At 53.5% G+C, this 18532-nt stretch overlaps 1 protein-coding gene across 1 annotated transcript; it reads right to left on the bottom strand.

Annotated features, from left to right (window-relative positions):
- Nucleotides 1-3659: 3659 nt before the first annotated feature.
- Nucleotides 3660-14814, bottom strand: LOC148813421 (uncharacterized). Its single transcript, XM_088908190.1, has 16 exons — nucleotides 14737-14814; nucleotides 13826-13906; nucleotides 13036-13146; nucleotides 12691-12771; nucleotides 12389-12469; nucleotides 12156-12221; nucleotides 11318-11398; nucleotides 10389-10703; nucleotides 10002-10190; nucleotides 9684-9914; nucleotides 7596-7817; nucleotides 7007-7172; nucleotides 5788-6068; nucleotides 4654-4979; nucleotides 3778-4566; nucleotides 3660-3702 (listed from the first exon to the last, which is right to left on the bottom strand). The coding sequence occupies exons 1-16, from the start codon at nucleotides 14812-14814 to the stop codon at nucleotides 3660-3662; spliced, it is 3141 nt and encodes a 1046-aa protein (XP_088764316.1).
- Nucleotides 14815-18532: the final 3718 nt, after the last annotated feature.

The raw sequence follows: 18532 nt of genomic DNA, 5'->3' as shown, positions 1-18532 counted from the left end.
AATGATGATAATAACAACTCCTTACACTCATATAGCGCCATGTTGGATAATAATAAATTAAAAGTGATGATAATAACAACTCCTTATGCTTATATAGCGCCATGTTGGATAATAATAATATTAATAATGATGATAATAACAACTCCTTACGCTTCTAGAGCTCTTTCCTGGACCCTCCCCTCAGAGCTCTTCCCAGGTCAGGGGGATCCCCTCCAGCCCCCCCAGTGTGCAGCCCCCACCTGGATGATGCTCCAGTCCGCTCAGCACACAGCAGCTCTCAGTGGGGAGGAGAGCAGAGGGATGGAGCCAGTTCAGAGAGGGGGGTGATTAGGAGGCCATGATGGGTCAAGACCAGGGGGGGAATTAGGCCAGGACACTGGGGTAACACCCCTACTCTTCTCCAGAAACACCCCGGGATTGTTAATGAGCACAGAGAGTCAGGACCTCGGTTTGATGTCTCATCTGAAGGACGGCGCCTTCTTACAGTCCAGTGTCCCCCGTCACTATACTGGGGCATCAGGACCCACACAGACCGCAGGGTGAGAGCGCCCCCTGCTGGCCCCACTCACACCAGTCCATCACAGACACAGACTCCCACCAGAGCCCAGTTCTCCCAGAAGTCAAGTCACCCACCAGCCTGGCTCTGGACTGTGGGAGGAAACCAGAGCAGCTGGAGGAAACTCATACCAACACAGGGAGAACATGCAGACTCCACACAGACAGCACCCCCGAGTCAGGACCTCGGTTTGACGTCTCATCCGAAGGACGGCGCCTGTTTACAGTCCAGTGTCCCCCGTCACTATACTGGGGCATCAGGACCCACACAGACCGCAGGGTGAGAGCGCCCCCTGCTGGCCCCACTAACACCTCTCCCAGCAGCAGCAGCAGCAGCCTCAGCTCTCCCAGGAGTCTCCCCTCCAGGTACTGGCCGGGCTCTCACACTGCTGGGGCTCCAGTCTGTTGATACCGCTGCCGGAGAACCTAAAACCTCCATCTGAACCGTCCCTGTATACCTGATTCCTGATCGCTTTGCACTCCTGTCCGTCTCCAGGGCTCTGTTTATCCTGTTCAGCGTGCGGTTCCCCTGTCATCATCGTTCGTTTTTATCCAACGCGGCGCTGAAACATCCCTTCGACATGGAAGTTTTCTTCCTGTCCGAGGTGTCTGAAAGAAGACCGGTCGGTTACTGCTCGCCGGTGGTCAGGAAACCCGCGGCGGACGTACCGTGTAAAGAAACACTGGGCCCGAATTAAAAAACACTTGAAACGCGCTTTAACCCGCCAAGCACAGCAATTGAAACTCGAAATACGTTTTGTTTAAAAAAAAAAATAATAATAATAAATGGTCCCCACCTGTTCCCGGCGCTCGCCCGCGGTCTGTCCGGACAAGTCCGGCTCGGCTCGGCTTGGCTCGGCTCGTCCACACCGGTAACGGTCCCACCAAGCCAGCCAGCTCCCCCTCACGACAACAAACGCGGCGGGAGTCCGGGACCGCTCGCTTTTCCTGTGTGACCCGCTGGGGTCGCCCTGTGGACCCGAACCGGGTCAGAGCTCCCCCCCCCCTCCGCGACAGACCGGGCGGCGACCGTTAGACGTGGGAGGGGCCGGGACGCCGTTGCTCCTCAGGGGCCGGTGATTGGCGGAGGGGGGGCGGTGACGCATGGGAGGGGGGGGAGGGGGCGGGCACTCACTTCACTTCCGTTCCGTGAGCGCGCGGTGCTGACTGAAAGCCCGCGGGGTGCCTGACGGGACGGGAGCGTGACGCAGCGTTTCTGTGTTCAAGAGACATGGTGACACCCCAGTCGGTACGGGACACGCCCTTCAGACTAAAGAGACTCGGTTCCTCCAGCCTGTCAGTGTGGGACACGCCCTTCGGACTAAAGAGACTCGGTTCCTCCGGCCTGTCAGTGTGGGACACTCCCTTCGGACTAAAGAGACTCAGTTCCTCCGGCCTGTCAGTGTGGGACACTCCCTTCGGACTAAAGAGACCCAGTTCCTCCGGCCTGTCAGTGTGGGACACTCCCTTCGGACTAAAGAGAACCAGTTCCTCCAGCCTGTCAGTGTGGGACCCTCCCTTCAGACTGAAGAGACTCAGTTCTTCCGGCCTGTCAGTGTGGGACCCTCCCCTCAGACTAAAGAGACTCAGTTCCTCCGGCCTGTCAGTGTGGGACCCTCCCCTCAGACTGAAGAGACTCAGTTCCTCCAGCCTGTCAGTGTGGGACGCTCCCTTCAGACTAAAGAGATGCAGTTCTTTCAGTGTGTGTTTGTTGCTCTCTGTATGTGTGTCTCTGTGTGTACTGTATGAGTTACTCTCTGCATCACAAGACACACACAAACACTCACACACCCTGGACAGGACACCAGTCCATCACAAGACACACACAAACACTCACACACTGGACAGGACACCAGTCCATCACAGGACACACACACACAAACACTCACAGACCCTGGACAGGACACCAGTCCATCACAGGACACACACACACACACACACCAGGGCCAGTTTTCCCAGAAGCCAGTTGACCCACCAGCATGTCTCTGGACTGTGGGAGGAAACCCATGTGAACACGGGGAGAACATGCAAACTCCCCACAGACAGTAGCCCAGGTCTAGAATTGAACCCGGGGCCCCAGCGCTGTGTGTCAGCACTGCTGCGCCCACAGAGACACCCTGTAGAGCAAAACTCGAGACAAGTCCGGATGTCCTCTCTCCACCCGTTATTTCTGGTCTACTCTGAGTGATCAGTTCTCTCTTCCTGGAGGATCGACTCCTTTCCACTCCGCTGGGCGCTGCTGCAGGATTCGTCTCCGGGGGAGACACTGGGCTGCGTGTCAGCTCACAACACCGCAGAGCCATTAACCCTGCTGGAGAACAACCTGCAGCTGAACACACCCCAACGCTCACGTTTCCACAGACACAAACTCGAGTGGAATTGCATCCAGACACTTCACTGCTGGACTTTTCACAAGCTTCAAGTCAGAAAACCACCCAGAACGTCCTCTCGCTCAGTCCGACAGGCGCTTTTATTAGAAAGAAGGGAACCTGACATCTTTTTAACTTGACATCTTTCTAAGCGCAGTGGATTCTGCGCCGTACAGAAGTACAGAATGTGAGTCAGTTCAACAGCAGTTGTATCAGGATGTTGATGAGATAACATGTTCATGCTGCTGTATAATGAAAGCAAATGAGATCTAAGAGAGAGACTGTGTTTGACAGGCGCAGTATCGCTCGAAGGCCACAGGGCTGTGTGAAGAAGGCCAGAGTCCCAGAGCAGTCCCACACTGCCCGGACTGGACACTCTTTCCTCTCGGTGCTCGAGCTGATGCCTGAGCCTCTGCAGCCTCTGTCCTCTCCGGTGTCTGGTCTGGGGGGAGGTCTGGCTTCAAACAGCACCTTGAGCAGCTCCTGCTGTCTGAAACACCAATAAAAACAATAATAATCATCATCATCATCATCATCATCATAATAATCATAATACACCAGCAGCTTCTGCTTTCTGAAACACCAATAATAATAAATCATCATCATCATCATCATCATAATAATAATAATAATAATACACGAGTAGCTTCTGCTTTCTGAAACACCAATAATAATAACAATAATCATAATAATAACAATAATAATAATAATAATACTCAATCGGTCTGGACTCACCTAGAAGCTGGTCTGTTCCTTCTCTCTCTCTGTCTCCCGTCTCCTCCTCTTCTCCTCCTTTTCCAAGATCCTCCTCTTCTTCTCCTCCTTCTTCAGCTGTTTCTCCTCCTTCTTCAGCTGTTTCTTCTCCTCCTTTTCCAAGATTCTCCTCTTCTTCTCCTCCTTCTTCAGCTGTTTCTTCTCCTCCTTTTCCAAGATTCTCCTCTTCTTCTCCTCCTCCTTCAGCTGTTTCTCCTCCTTCTTCTGCTGTTTCTTCTCCTCCTTTTCCATGATTTTCCTCTCCTTCTCCTTCTTCTTTTCCAAGATTTTCCTCCTCTTCTCCTCCTCCTTCTGCTGTTTCTCCTCCTCCTTTTCCAAGATTCTCCTCTTTTTCTCCTCCTCCTTCTCAAAGATTCTCCTCTTTTTCTCCTCTTTCTTCAGCTCTTTTTCCTCCTTCTTCAGCTGTTTCTCCTCCTCCTTTTCCAGGATTTTCCTCCTTTTCTCCTCCTCCTTTTCCAAGATTTTCCTCCTTTTCTCCTCCTCCTTTTCCAAGATTTTCCTCTTTTTCTCCTCCTTCTTCTCCAAGATTTTTCTCCTCTTCTTCTCTTTCTTCAACCTTTTCTCCTCCTCCTTTTCCAGGATTTTCCTCTTTTTCTCCTCCTTCTTTTCCAAGATTTTCCTCCTCTTCTTCTCTTTCTTCAATCTTTTCTCCTCCTCCTTTTCCAAGATTTTCCTCTTTTTCTCCTCCTCCTTTTCCAAGATTTTCCTCTTTTTCTCCTCTTTCTTCAATCTTTTCTCCTCCTCCTTTTCCAAGATTTTCCTCTTTTTCTCCTCCTCCTTTTCCAGGATTTTCCTCTTTTTCTCCTCCTCCTTTTCCAAGATTTTCCTCCTCTTCTCCTCTTTCTTCAATCTTTTCTCCTCCTTCTTCAGCTGTTTCTCCTCCTTCTTTTCCAAGATTTTCCTCTTTTTCTCCTCCTTCTTTTCCAAGATTCTCCTCCTTTTCTCCTCCTTTTTTTTCAAGATTTTTCTCTTTTTCTCCTCCTTCTTTTCCAAGATTCTCCTCCTTTTCTCCTCCTTTTTTTCCAAGATTTTCCTCTTTTTCTCCTCTTTTTTTGCTCGTTTCTTCTCCTTCTTGCTCAGCACCTTCCTCCTCTCCTCGCCCTGAGCTCCCCTCCCTTCCTCCCCCTCCTCCTCCTCCTCCTCTTCCTCCTCCTCCTCCTCCTCCTCTTCCTCCTGCTCCTCCTCCTCCTCCCTCGCTCTCTCTGGCTCGGAGGCGTCACTCTCGTCCTCCTTGGACCCGGAGAAACTCAGGATCCTGGTGTAGGAAAGAGAGCAGCTGTCCTGCACAGAGAGAGAGGAGTTAACACCCTGACTGGACACTCCAGTACATGAACACTGCACTGAGAGAGAGAGGGGTTCATACAGACACACTGACTGGACACTCCAGTACATGAACACTGCACTGAGAGAGAGAGGGGTTCATACAGACACACTGACTGGACACTCCAGTACATGAACACTGCACTGAGAGAGAGAGGGGTTCATACACACACACTGACTGGACACTCCAGTACATGAACACTGCACTGAGAGAGAGAGGGGTTCATACAGACACACTGACTGGACACTCCAGGACATGAACACTGCACTGAGAGAGAGAGGGGTTCATACAGACACACTGACTGGACACTCCAGTACATGAACACTGCACTGAGAGAGAGAGGGGGGTTCATACAGACACACTGACTGGACACTCCAGGACATGAACACTGCACTGAGAGAGAGAGGGGTTCATACACACACTGACTGGACACTCCAGTACATGAACACTGCACTGAGAGAGAGAGGGGTTCATACAGACACACTGACTGGACACTCCAGTACATGAACACTGCACTGAGAGAGAGAGGGGTTCACACAGACACACTGACTGGACACTCCAGTACATGAACACTACACTGAGAGAGAGAGGGGTTCACACAGACACACTGACTGGACACTCCAGTACATGAACACTGCACTGAGAGAGAGAGAGGGGTTCATACACACACACTGACTGGACACTCCAGTACATGAACACTGCACTGAGAGAGAGAGGGGTTCACACAGACACCCTGATGCTGCACTGAGAGGCAGGTTGTCTCCTCACCTCATCTAGAATCATGGGGGTCTCGGGGTCCTCTGGGTGTCTCAGCACCTCTATTCGGACCTTCAGCAGCTTCGGGGTCGTGTCTTCAGGGCTCGACTCCTCCTGGCTCTCCTGCCTCCTCGTCGTCTTCTTCAGCGGGGGCTTCTCTGGGGAGGGGCAGGGTGGGAGGGGGGGGAGGCGTCGGGGGGGGCGGGCCGTGATCCGGGCCGGATCAGGGTCCGGAGAGGAGGTGGACGTGCTGACTTGGAAAACACGCCTCTTCACAACTGGACACTGAAGACAGACACAGGACCTCGGTGATACTGTGAGCTCTTGAGTTCCTGTTCTTAATCTACCCTGTGTGTCCAGTCTGTCCAGAGTCTGGACAGGTGAGTGTGTACAGTGTGTCCTGTAAGAGTCTGGACAGGTGAGTGTGTACAGTGTGTCCAGTCTGTCCAGAGTCTGGACAGGTGAGTGTGTACAGTGTGTCCAGTAAGAGTCTGGACAGGTGAGTGTGTACAGCGTGTCCAGTAAGAGTCCGGACAGGTGAGTGTGTACAGTGTGTCCAGTAAAAGTGTGGACAGGTGAGTGTGTCCAATAAGAGTCTGGACAGGTGAGTGTGTCCAGTGAGAGTGTGGACAGGTGAGTGTGTACAGTGTGTCCAGTAAGAGTCTGGACAGGCGAGTGTGTACAGTGTGTCCAGTAAGAGTCTGGACAGGTGAGTCTGGACAGTGTGTCCAGTAAGAGTATGGACAGGTGAGTGTGTACAGTGTGTCCAGTAAGAGTCTGGACAGGTGAGTGTGTACAGTGTGTCCAGTAAGAGTCTGAACAGGTGGGTGTGTACAGTGTGTTTAATAAGAGTCTGGACAGGTGAGTCTGGACAGCGTCTCCAGTAAGAGTCTGGACAGGTGAGTGTGTACAGTGTGTCCAGTAAGAGTCTGGACAGGTGAGCGTGTACAGTGTGTCCAGTAAGAGTCTGGACAGGTGGGTGTGTACAGTGTGTTTAATAAGAGTCTGGACAGGTGAGTCTGGACAGCGTCTCCAGTAAGAGTCTGGACAGGTGAGTGTGTACAGTGTGTCCAGTAAGAGTGTGGACAGGTGAGTGTGTCCAGTGTGTCCAGTGAGAGTGTGGACAGGTGTCTCCACACAAGGACAGAGGCTTGTTCTCTCCTCACCTGCTGCTGAGCCTCAGGGGCTCTGAAGGTCCTCAGAGGGGGGGGCTCCTCAGGGCTGTGATGGGGGCGACCCGGCGCCGTTGCCAGGGGCCTCTCTGAGCTGGACAGGGACCCGGGCGATGGAGGAGGGGGGTGCCGGGGGCGCCGGGGGCCAGGAGAGGGAGGGATGGACAGCTTGTTCTGGCCGAACGCCTCGCCCACCTGGATCATGCGCCTGCTGGGCTGTGGGGACTGGAGACACACAGCAGAGCTTGATAATGGGGCCCCTCTCCACTTCTGATTCTGTATGTGCTCTAGATCCCCTGTACTGAGCCTCTGATACATCTCTGGACACCAGGTGAGTCTGGACAGCGTCTCCAGTAAGAGTCTGGACAGGTGGGTGTGTCTCTACAGTGTGTCCAGTAAGAGTCTGGACAGGTGGGTGTGTCTCTACAGTGTGTCCAGTAAGAGTCTGGACAGGTGAGTGTGTCTCTACAGTGTGTCCAGTGAGAGTCTGGACAGGTGAGTGTGTACAGTGTGTCCAGTAAGAGTCTGGACAGGCGAGTGTGTACAGTGTGTCCAGTAAGAGTCTGGACAGGTGAGTGTGTACAGTGTGTCCAGTGAGAGTGTGGACAGGTGTCTCCACACAAGGACAGAGGCTTGTTCTCTCCTCACCTGCTGCTGAGCCTCAGGGGCTCTGAAGGTCCTCGGAGGGGGGGGCTCCTCAGGGCTGTGATGGGGGCGACCCGGCGCCGTTGCCAGGGGCCTCTCTGAGCTGGACAGGGACCCGGGCGATGGAGGAGGGGGGTGCCGGGGGCGCCGGGGGCCAGGAGAGGGAGGGATGGACAGCTTGTTCTGGCCGAACGCCTCGCCCACCTGGATCATGCGCCTGCTGGGCTGTGGGGACTGGAGACACACAGCAGAGCTTGATAATGGGGCCCCTCTCCACTTCTGATTCTGTATGTGCTCTAGATCCCCTGTACTGAGCCTCTGATACATCTCTGGACACCAGGTGAGTCTGGACAGCGTCTCCAGTAAGAGTCTGGACAGGTGGGTGTGTCTCTACAGTGTGTCCAGTAAGAGTCTGGACAGGTGAGTGTGTACAGTGTGTCCAGTAAGAGTCTGGACAGGTGAGTGTGTCCAGTGAGAGTGTGGACAGGTGAGTGTGTACAGTGTGTCCAGTAAGAGTGTGGACAGGTGAGTGTGTCTCTACAGTGTGTCCAGTAAGAGTCTGGACAGGTGGGTGTGTACAGTGTGTTTAATAAGAGTCTGGACAGGTGAGTCTGTACAGCGTGTCCAGTAAGAGTCTGGACAGGTGAGTGTGTACAGTGTGTCCAGTAAGAGTCTGGACAGGTGAGTGTGTACAGTGTGTCCAGTAAGAGTCTGGACAGGTGAGTGTGTCCAGTGAGAGTGTGGACAGGTGAGTGTGTACAGTGTGTCCAGTAAGAGTGTGGACAGGTGAGTGTGTCTCTACAGTGTGTCCAGTAAGAGTCTGGACAGGTGGGTGTGTACAGTGTGTTTAATAAGAGTCTGGACAGGTGAGTCTGTACAGCGTGTCCAGTAAGAGTCTGGACAGGTGAGTGTGTACAGTGTGTCCAGTAAGAGTCTGGACAGGTGAGTGTGTACAGTGTGTCCAGTAAGAGTCCGGACAGGTGAGTGTGTACAGTGTGTCCAGTAAGAGTGTGGACAGGTGAGTCTGTACAGCGTGTCCAGTAAGAGTCTGGACAGGTGAGTGTGTACAGTGTGTCCAGTAAGAGTCTGGACAGGTGAGTGTGTCCAGTGTGTCCAGTGAGAGTGTGGACAGGTGAGTGTGTACAGTGTGTCCAGTAAGAGTGTGGACAGGTGAGTGTGTACAGTGTGTCCAGTAAGAGTCTGGAGAGGTGGGTGTGTACAGTGTGTTTAATAAGAGTCTGGACAGGTGAGTCTGGACAGCGTCTCCAGTAAGAGTCTGGACAGGTGAGTGTGTACAGTGTGTCCAGTGAGAGTGTGGACAGGTGTCTCCACACAAGGACAGAGGCTTGTTCTCTCCTCACCTGCTGCTGAGCCTCAGGGGCTCTGAAGGTCCTCGGAGGGGGGGGCTCCTCAGGGCTGTGATGGGGGCGACCCGGCGCCGTTGCCAGGGGCCTCTCCAAGCTGGACAGGGACCCGGGTGATGGAGGAGGGGGGTGCCGGGGGCGCCGGGGGCCAGGAGAGGGAGGGATGGACAGCTTGTTCTGGCCGAACGCCTCGCCCACCTGGATCATGCGCCTGCTGGGCTGTGGGGACTGGAGACACACAGCAGAGCTTGATAATGGGGCCCCTCTCCACTTCTGATTCTGTATGTGCTCTAGATCCCCTGTACTGAGCCTCTGATACATCTCTGGACACCAGGTGAGTCTGGACAGCGTCTCCAGTAAGAGTCTGGACAGGTGGGTGTGTCTCTACAGTGTGTCCAGTAAGAGTCTGGAGAGGTGGGTGTGTACAGTGTGTCCAGTAAGAGTCTGGACAGGTGGGTGTGTCTCTACAGTGTGTCCAGTAAGAGTCTGGAGAGGTGGGTGTGTCTCTACAGTGTGTCCAGTAAGAGTCTGGACAGGTGGGTGTGTACAGTGTGTTTAATAAGAGTCTGGACAGGTGAGTCTGGACAGCGTCTCCAGTAAGAGTCTGGACAGGTGAGTGTGTCCAGTGTGTCCAGTAAGAGTGTGGACAGGCGAGTGTGTACAGTGTGTCCAGTAAGAGTCTGGACAGGTGTCTCCACACAAGGACAGAGGCTTGTTCTCTCCTCACCTGCTGCTGAGCCTCAGGGGCTCTGAAGGTCCTCAGAGGGGGGGGCTCCTCAGGGCTGTGATGGGGGCGACCCGGCGCCGTTGCCAGGGGCCTCTCCGAGCTGGACAGGGACCCGGGCGATGGAGGAGGGGGGTGCCGGGGGCGCCGGGGGCCAGGAGAGGGAGGGATGGACAGCTTGTTCTGGCCGAACGCCTCGCCCACCTGGATCATGCGCCTGCTGGGCTGTGGGGACTGGAGACACACAGCAGACCTGTCAGCTGCTGCCCGACTCCTGCCCCCGGGGGGATCAGACCGCCCTGCCGGCCCCAGCCCCCCGACCTGGGCCGCCGCGTCCCCCAGGTACGCCTGCAGGATGCGCCGCAGCTCGGCCGCGGCCCGGCGGAAGCAGACGTCCACCGCGGAGAAGTCGCAGCGGACCTTCGTGCGCTCGAAGTAGGACCTCAGCCTCTCCCTCGCCTCCTCGTAGGCGTCCAGCCTGGCGTGTCCCAGGCCCTGGAAGGGCAGGTCCTGGGGAGGCAGGGAGAGGGAATCAGGCAAGATGACATCATCGTGACATCCCCGCGAGATCATCGCCAGCCGGCAGGCCAACAGAGAGAGGGGGAGGAGCCCCAGCTCCCATCGCCGTCGACGACAGCCCGTGAGCCCCACCCACCGCTCCCCCCCGCCCCCCCGGTGGCGATCAGGGGGCGGTCCCGAAGAACTCACCGGGCCGGCGAGCGCGGCCCGCGGCCCGAACTCGGGCAGCAGCTGGTCGTACAGCGCCAGGCAGCCCAGCTGCAGGCCGGACAGGGTGCTGCGAGCCCAGGCGCCCAGGCGGCCCTCCACCTGCTGCAGCAGCGCCTCCAGCTCCACCCGCAGGCCCTCCCGCTGCCGCCACTGCGCCGCCGGGGGGCAGGCCCACGCCTCTGCCCCCCACGGGGCCCACGCCTCTGCCCCCCGCGGGCCGACCCGCGCAGGGGGGCTCAGCTGCTCCCGCCAGGCTTGGGCCTCGGGCTCCTGCCTGACAATCAGCTGGCTGGTCTGAGGAGAGAGAGAGGAGTGAGAGAGGAGAGAGAGGAGAGAGAGGAGAGAGAGGAGAGAGAGGAGAGAGAGGAGAGAGAGAGAGGAGAGAGAGGGCATGAGGGCACAGAGAGAGGGGAGAGAGGAGAGAGAGGGCATGAGGGCACAGAGAGAGGAGAGAGAGAGGGGGCATGAGGGCACAGAGAGAGGAGAGAGAGAGAGGGGAGAGAGGAGAGAGAGAGAGGAGAGAGAGGGCATGAGGGCACAGAGAGAGGAGAGAGAGAGAGGTGAGAGAGAGAGAGGAGAGAGAGAGGGGAGAGAGATGGCATGAGGGCACAGAGAGAGGAGAGAGAGGGCGAGAGAGGAGAGAGAGGGCATGAGGGCACAGAGAGAGGAGAGAGAGGGCAAGAGAGGAGAGAGAGGGCATGAGGGCACAGAGAGAGGAGAGAGAGGGCATGAGGGCACAGAGAGAGGAGAGAGAGGGCATGAGGGCACAGAGAGAGGAGAGAGAAGGGGCATGAGGGCACAGAGGGGGCAAGAGGGCGCAGAGGGGGCATGAGGCACAGAGGGGGCATTCTCCAGGAGGGTTCTGGCCAGTGGGCCTGCACCACAATTGGCCAGGCCGACAGACTCACAGCTCCGGGCAGCCTGGGCAGAGCCGCAGGGACAGTCTGCTCACTCCTCCTGCGACAGTCCGCGATCATCTCCCGAAGGATCTGCAGGAGGAGAGAACCGTCCCGTCAGACAGGACAGCAGACGCGACCCCACCCCACCTCTCCTGTCACACACTGACACAGGCACGCCTGCGTCACCTTCCTCATCTCCACCACCATCATCATCATCATCTCCAGCACTATCATCATCGTCACCAGCTTCACCATCAGGACCATCATCATCTCTGTCACGATCATCATCATCACCATCACCATCACCAGCTTCTTCACCATCACCACCAGCTTCTCCATCATGACCATCATCATCTCCAACATCATCACTAAAACCTTCTTCATCATCTCCACTACCACCATCATCATCTCCACCACCATCATCATCATCTCCAACACCATCATCATCATTCTCACCACCTTCTCCATCATGACCGTCGCCATCACCGTCATCATGTCCACTATCATCACCAGCTTCTCCATCATGACCATCATCATCTCCAACACCACCACCATCATCACCAGCTTCTCCATCATGACCATCATCATCTCCACCACCACCACCATCATCACCAGCTTCTCCATCATGACCATCATCATCTCCAACACCACCACCATCATCACCAGCTTCTCCATCATGACCATCATCATCTCCACCACCACCACCATCATCACCAGCTTCTCCATCATGACCATCATCATCTCCACCACCATCATCATCACAGTCATCACCGTTGCGATCTCTATCTCCACCCATCCCCCTCCTCCCTCCTCCTCCTCCTCCTCGATGGAGCCACTGGAGACTCACGTGCAGACACTCCTCTCTTGCCGAGCGATGCTGGATCTTTCCGCTGACCGGGTCCCGAGACTGGATCTGTGGGCAGACCCATAGTTTCAGTCCCTCCGCCCCTCCATCTTCTCACAGCTCCGGAGCGAGGGAGCGAGTGAGCGACCGCGGCCCCGGCGGTCTGAGACCCCCCCTCGCACTCGTTCTCACGGGCGGCCCCCCCAGCTAACGAGCAGCCGAGCCGCGGGACTCACGTCTGTCCAGGGCCTGGGGCCGGTGGCAGGGAAGTTCCTCGCCCGGATCTGACGGCATTCCAGGATCACCTCCTGCAGGAGCTGGACACACACACACACAGTGTGTGATCTTCATCAACCACATCATCATCATCACTGATACCTTTATCATGATCTTCACCACCTTCATCTTGATCGTCAACATCACCGCCTTCATCATCATCATCTCCATCACAACTTTCATCATCGTCATCACCCTCACCCTCACCACCTTCATCATCATCATCAGCAGCAGCAGCAGCAGGACACACTCTGTCTCTTACTCTTCTATACTCCTTGTCCAGTGCCTCAGTGCTTGTCGCCCCTCTCTGGACGTTCGGGGTCCCACCCGTGTCTGTCGTGACCTGCCGGAGGGTCGACTGCGTTAGTCACTCTCTCACCCTCACACACACCCTCACCCTCACACTCACTCTCTCACCCTCACATACCAGTGGGAAAGTGAGCGAACGAGACCTTAGTCACTCAGCCCTGCCCTGAGATTAACGAGCAGATTAACGAGCAGATTAACGAGCAGATTAACGAGCTGGCGCCTCGCCGCAGCGCTCGGCTCTCAGCGCACACCTGGACAAGCAGCTCTAAGGGCTGCTGACGAGGAGGAGACAGCTCACCGCTCGCTGGGCCTCGGACCGGGCTCCAGAACCTCTGGCCACTCCCTGCCGGCTCTGGGCTGAGCCTTCAGTCACCTCCTGCCAGACCTGGGGGTGTCGGACCCGGTTCTGCTAGAGACAGACACACACAACCCCTCTGAGTCCCCCTGCTGTGAATTACTGACTGCTACTGCTGCTGCCAGCACTAGTATTACTCCTGCTGATACTACTGCTATTACTACTGCTGCTATTACAGCTAACACTACTACTATTACTACTGCTGATACTACTACTGATACTACTGCTGCTATTACTACTGATACTACTGCTGCTATTACAGCTATTACGACTATTATTACTACTGATACTACTGCTATTACTACTGCTGATACTACTACTGTTACTACTGCTATTACTACTACTGTTACTACGGCAGGTATTACAGCTATTACGACTATTATTACTACTGCTGCTATTACTACTGATACTACCGCTTTTACTACTGCTGCTATTATAGCTAATACCACTATTATTACTACTGCTATTACTACTACTGATACTACTACTATTACTACTACTGCTACTACTACTGATACTACTATTATTACTAGTGCTGCTATTACAGCTAATACTACTACTATCACTACTGCTGTTATTACAGCTAATACAACTATTATTACTGCTGCTACTACTACTGCTGCTATTACAGCTAATACTACTATTACTACTGCTGCTATTACAGCTAATACTAATATTAATATTAATTAATTAATATTAATATTACAGCTGACAGGAGTACCAGGGGACTCACAGCTCTCTGGACGCTGGCCTGGACTCTAGACTCTGGCCCCACTCGCCAGCGGCTCTGGACCACAGTCATCTCTGTCGACACCTGTTGATGGGTCAGTTCTGTCAGAACAGACACACCAGTGGAGCCTGAGCTCCCCTCACACACAGATACACACACACACTCACACACAGATACACACACACAGATACACATACACCCACACACACAGATATACAGCACACACACACAGATACACACACACAGTCACACACAGATATCCAGCACACACACACGGATACACACACATAGATACACACACAGGTACACACACATAGATACACACACAGGTACACATACACCCACACACACACAGATACAAACACACTCACATACAGATACACATACACCCACACACACAGAGACACAAACACACGCACACACACAGATATACAGCACACACACACAGATACTATATAAACACAAAAAGATATAAACTCACAGAAAGACACACACTCAAATACACACACTCCCAGATACCACACACCACAAACCCACACAGACACATGACACAGATACCACACACACTCACAGCCGCACACAGACTATATGAATACTAGTATAAATATTCTCACAGTAACACTATCACTAATACATGAATATTATCAGAACTGTTAATACTGTAATAGTGTGAGTATCACCAACACTATCAGTAATAACATCAATACTACAGTTCATACTAAAACTAACACTATAATGGTCAAGAAAACATGAATATAAATGAATATTAATACTGAAACTAACAGTAACTCTCAGTAACGCTACCATCACCAACACTATCAGTAATAATAACATCAATACTACAGTTCATACTAAAACTAACACTCATATTGTCAAGAAAGCATGAACAGAAATTCCTATTAAGATGAGCTTACTACTGGGTGACTTCCAGCTCTCCGGGACAGGGGCCTGGCACCAGAACCGGTGGTCTCTCGCCGGCGGTTCCGATCCATTCCGGCTCGGATGGGTCGGTGGCCAATGACACCTAATAAAACTGTAAAAAGGGACGTCTGATTATAAAAATATACAAAAAATCACGGTTTTAAAATGACACTCGTTCGGAATCACTTTCCTGTAGCGATTCGGCGAAGTGCTTACAGATCGACAGCTGGGCTCAGGGTATCCGGGCGACAGGCGGTGTGTGTGTCCGCAGAATATACAGGGTATATGTGTGTGTGTGACAGGCGGTGTGTGTGTCCGCAGAATATACAGGATATATGTGTGTGTGACAGGCGGTGTGTGTCCGCAGAATATACAGGATATATGTGTGTGTGTGACAGGCGGTGTGTGTGTCCGCAGAATATACAGGATATATGTATGTGTGTGACAGGCGGTGTGTGTGTCCGCAGAATATACAGGATATATGTGTGTGTGTGACAGGCGGTGTGTGTGTCTGCAGAATATACAGGATATACGTGTGTGTGTGACAGGCGGTGTGTCTGCAGTATATACAGGATATATGTGTGTGTGTGACAGGCGGTGTGTCTGCAGTATATACAGGGTATATGTGTGTGTGTGACAGGCGGTGTGTGTGTCCGCAGAATATACAGGATATATGTGTGTGTGACAGGCGGTGTGTGTCCGCAGAATATACAGGATATATGTGTGTGTGTGACAGGCGGTGTGTGTGTCCGCAGAATATACAGGATATATGTGTGTGTGTGACAGGCGGTGTGTGTGTCCGCAGAATATACAGGGTATATGTGTGTGTGTGACAGGCGGTGTGTCTGCAGTATATACAGGATATATGTGTGTGTGTGACAGGCGGTGTGTGTGTCCGCAGAATATACAGGATATATGTGTGTGTGTGACAGGCGGTGTGTCTGCAGTATATACAGGATATATGTGTGTGTGTGACAGGCGGTGTGTCCGCAGAATATACAGGATATATGTGTGTGTGTGACAGGCGGTGTGTGTGTCCGCAGAATATACAGGGTATATGTGTGTGTGTGACAGGCGGTGTGTCCGCAGTATATACAGGGTATATGTGTGTGTGTGACAGGCGGTGTGTCTGCAGTACAGTATATACAGGATATATGTGTGTGTGTGACAGGCGGTGTGTCTGCAGTATATACAGGATATATGTGTGTGTGTGACAGGCGGTGTGTGTGTCCGCAGAATATACAGGATATATGTATGTGTGTGACAGGCGGTGTGTGTGTCCGCAGAATATACAGGATATATGTGTGTGTGTGACAGGCGGTGTGTGTGTCTGCAGAATATACAGGATATACGTGTGTGTGTGACAGGCGGTGTGTCTGCAGTATATACAGGATATATGTGTGTGTGTGACAGGCGGTGTGTGTGTCTACAGAATATACAGGATATATGTGTGTGTGTCTGCAGTAATGTATATACAGGATATATGTGTGTGTGACAGGCTGTCTCTACCATATATACAGGATATATGTGTGTGTGTGATATCTACGGTATATATATATGTGAGACAGACGGTGTCTACGGTATATACAGTATATATACATATGTGTGACAGGAGGTGTGTCTATGGTATATACAGTATATATATATGTGAGACAGACGGTGTCTACGGTATATACAGTATATATATATGTGAGACAGACGGTGTCTACAGTATATACAGTATATATATGTGACAGACGGTGTCTACGGTATATACAGTATATATATATGTGACAGACGGTGTCTACGGTATATACAGTATATATATATGTGAGACAGACGGTGTCTACGGTATATACAGTATATATATATGTGACAGGCGGTGTCTATGGTATATACAGTATATATATATGTGAGACAGACGGTGTCTACGGTATATACAGTATATATATATGTGACAGGCGGTGTCTATGGTATATACAGTATATATATATGTGAGACAGACGGTGTCTACGGTATATACAGTATATATATATGTGACAGGCGGTGTCTATGGTATATACAGTATATATATATACGTGAGTGTTGCTCGCTGGTCTCTTCGGCTCTTCAAAGCGCCGCCGCCCTGACGCCTCGGACGCGCCGCCCGGTTGCTACGCGTGACGTCACGCCGCTCTGCGCGACGGGCCGGGCCGGGCCGGGCGCCGCCATGGTAACGCGGAGCAGCGGGAAACGTTACAGCAGAAACGGCCAAGTCACGACACCTCGGATAACAGTCCCGTTACTCCGAGAGGGTTTAAACTGGAGCAGACGGGCCGGGGGGGGGGGGGGCTGTGGTTCATGAGGCAAGAGGGGGCCCCCTTCCCTCTGGAGCCGCTAACCCCGTGTGCGCCCCCATCACGGTCACTGAGGGCATCAAAAACCCCAGGACACCGACCGGGAGAGCAGGGGCTGTGCGGACTGAACTCCTCTCGGGGCCGCAGCAGTCCGGTCTCCCCCAAAACTGCCCCCTTAATATCCCCCCAGCTACCCCGGTGTCCTGGTCAAATACCCCCCCCCCCCCCCCCACCTGTCCTCCTAATCACCCCCCTCTCTGAACTGGCTCCATCCCTCTGCTCTCCTCCCCACTGAGAGCTGCTGTGTGCTGAGCGGACTGGAGCATCATCCAGGTGGGGGCTGCACACTGGGGGGGGCTGGAGGGGATCCCCCTGACCTGGGAAGAGCTCTGAGGGGAGTAGCTAGCAAGGCGCTATAGAGAGTGTAAGCAGTTGTTGTTATTATTATTATTATTATTATTAATACACTTCTCTTTCGAGCGCTAAAACGGATTCGGACTGTTACTCCCACAGCTCTGTCCGCTTGAGAGCTGCTGTCCGAGCTCCCGGAGACACGTATTGAAGAATCACGCTCTAACACGAACACGAGTGACACGAAACGCGCTCGATCCAGGATCGATACCCCCGCCGCCCGTCCGGACCGCGTGCGGCGCCGATAGCGGGACCCCCGCCGCGGGGCTCACCGATCGATGAGTCGGTTGTCCAGTCGGGTCGGCTCTTCCGCTGGAGCGATTGGTTGTCGATAGACGAAGCGATCGATACCTCCCCGCCGTGCGGCTGCCCGTGCGGTCTCGCGCTCTGACCCCGGCGCTCTCTGACGCCGGTCGGGCTCTGTGACGTCACAGCGGTGGTTGTGACGCAGCGCAGACGCCTGTCCGGGGACCGGGGAGGGGTGGGGGGGGGAAGGACGGGACGGGGGGGGGCTGTTTCTCAGAGAAGTCACCCCAGGTAGACCCCGGGCCGAGCGGGCCGGCAGGCGAGAGAGAGAGAGAGAGAGCAGCAGACCGGGAGGTGACATCCATGTCAGCGCGGAAGCAGTTTATTTCACAGACTAGAGCGACACAAAACCACCCCCGCGGACCGCCCCGGTCTGTCCAGACTCCCGATCCCGGAGCACCGGACCCGCCTCCTGGTTTGAGCCCCCTCTTGTGTCTGCGGGCGGTACTGCGGGCTCACGCCAGACGTCAGGTTGTATCGAGTCAAAGCAGATCAGATCACATCGAGTCAAAGTGTATTTCTCAAACGCACAACAGTGCAGCGAGCAGCAGCAGCAGTTGCTGGCAATGACAGGTCTTTTCCGCGAGCTCACAAGAATCACAGACGTCCCAGAAATCACAAAAACACAAAAACACAAAAATCACAAAATTGAGGTTATGAAAATAAGGTTACATGATAATAGATGTAATAGAAACGGAATAAAACTCAATATGAGTAGAGCTGTTGTGTGTCCATGGTGTGTGTGCAATATGTCCAA

Source organism: Atractosteus spatula, assembly GCF_055471065.1.
Source record: "Atractosteus spatula isolate fAtrSpa1 chromosome 10 unlocalized genomic scaffold, fAtrSpa1.hap1 SUPER_10_unloc_1, whole genome shotgun sequence".
NCBI lineage: Eukaryota > Metazoa > Chordata > Actinopteri > Semionotiformes > Lepisosteidae > Atractosteus > Atractosteus spatula.
This window is presented reverse-complemented; position numbering and strand designations above follow the sequence as displayed.

Excerpts from the sequence above, each read along its gene's own strand:
- LOC148813421 (XM_088908190.1), bottom strand. The coding sequence starts at position 14,814 with ATGGATCGGAACCGCCGGCGAGAGACCACCGGTTCTGGTGCCAGGCCC. Across the intron at positions 12,222-12,388 it reads GCCCCAGGCCCTGGACAGAC|ATCCAGTCTCGGGACCCGGT; the intron begins GTGAGTCCCGCG and ends GTCTGCCCACAG. Across the intron at positions 10,191-10,388 it reads GGGCCGCGCTCGCCGGCCCG|GACCTGCCCTTCCAGGGCCT; the intron begins GTGAGTTCTTCG and ends CTGCCTCCCCAG.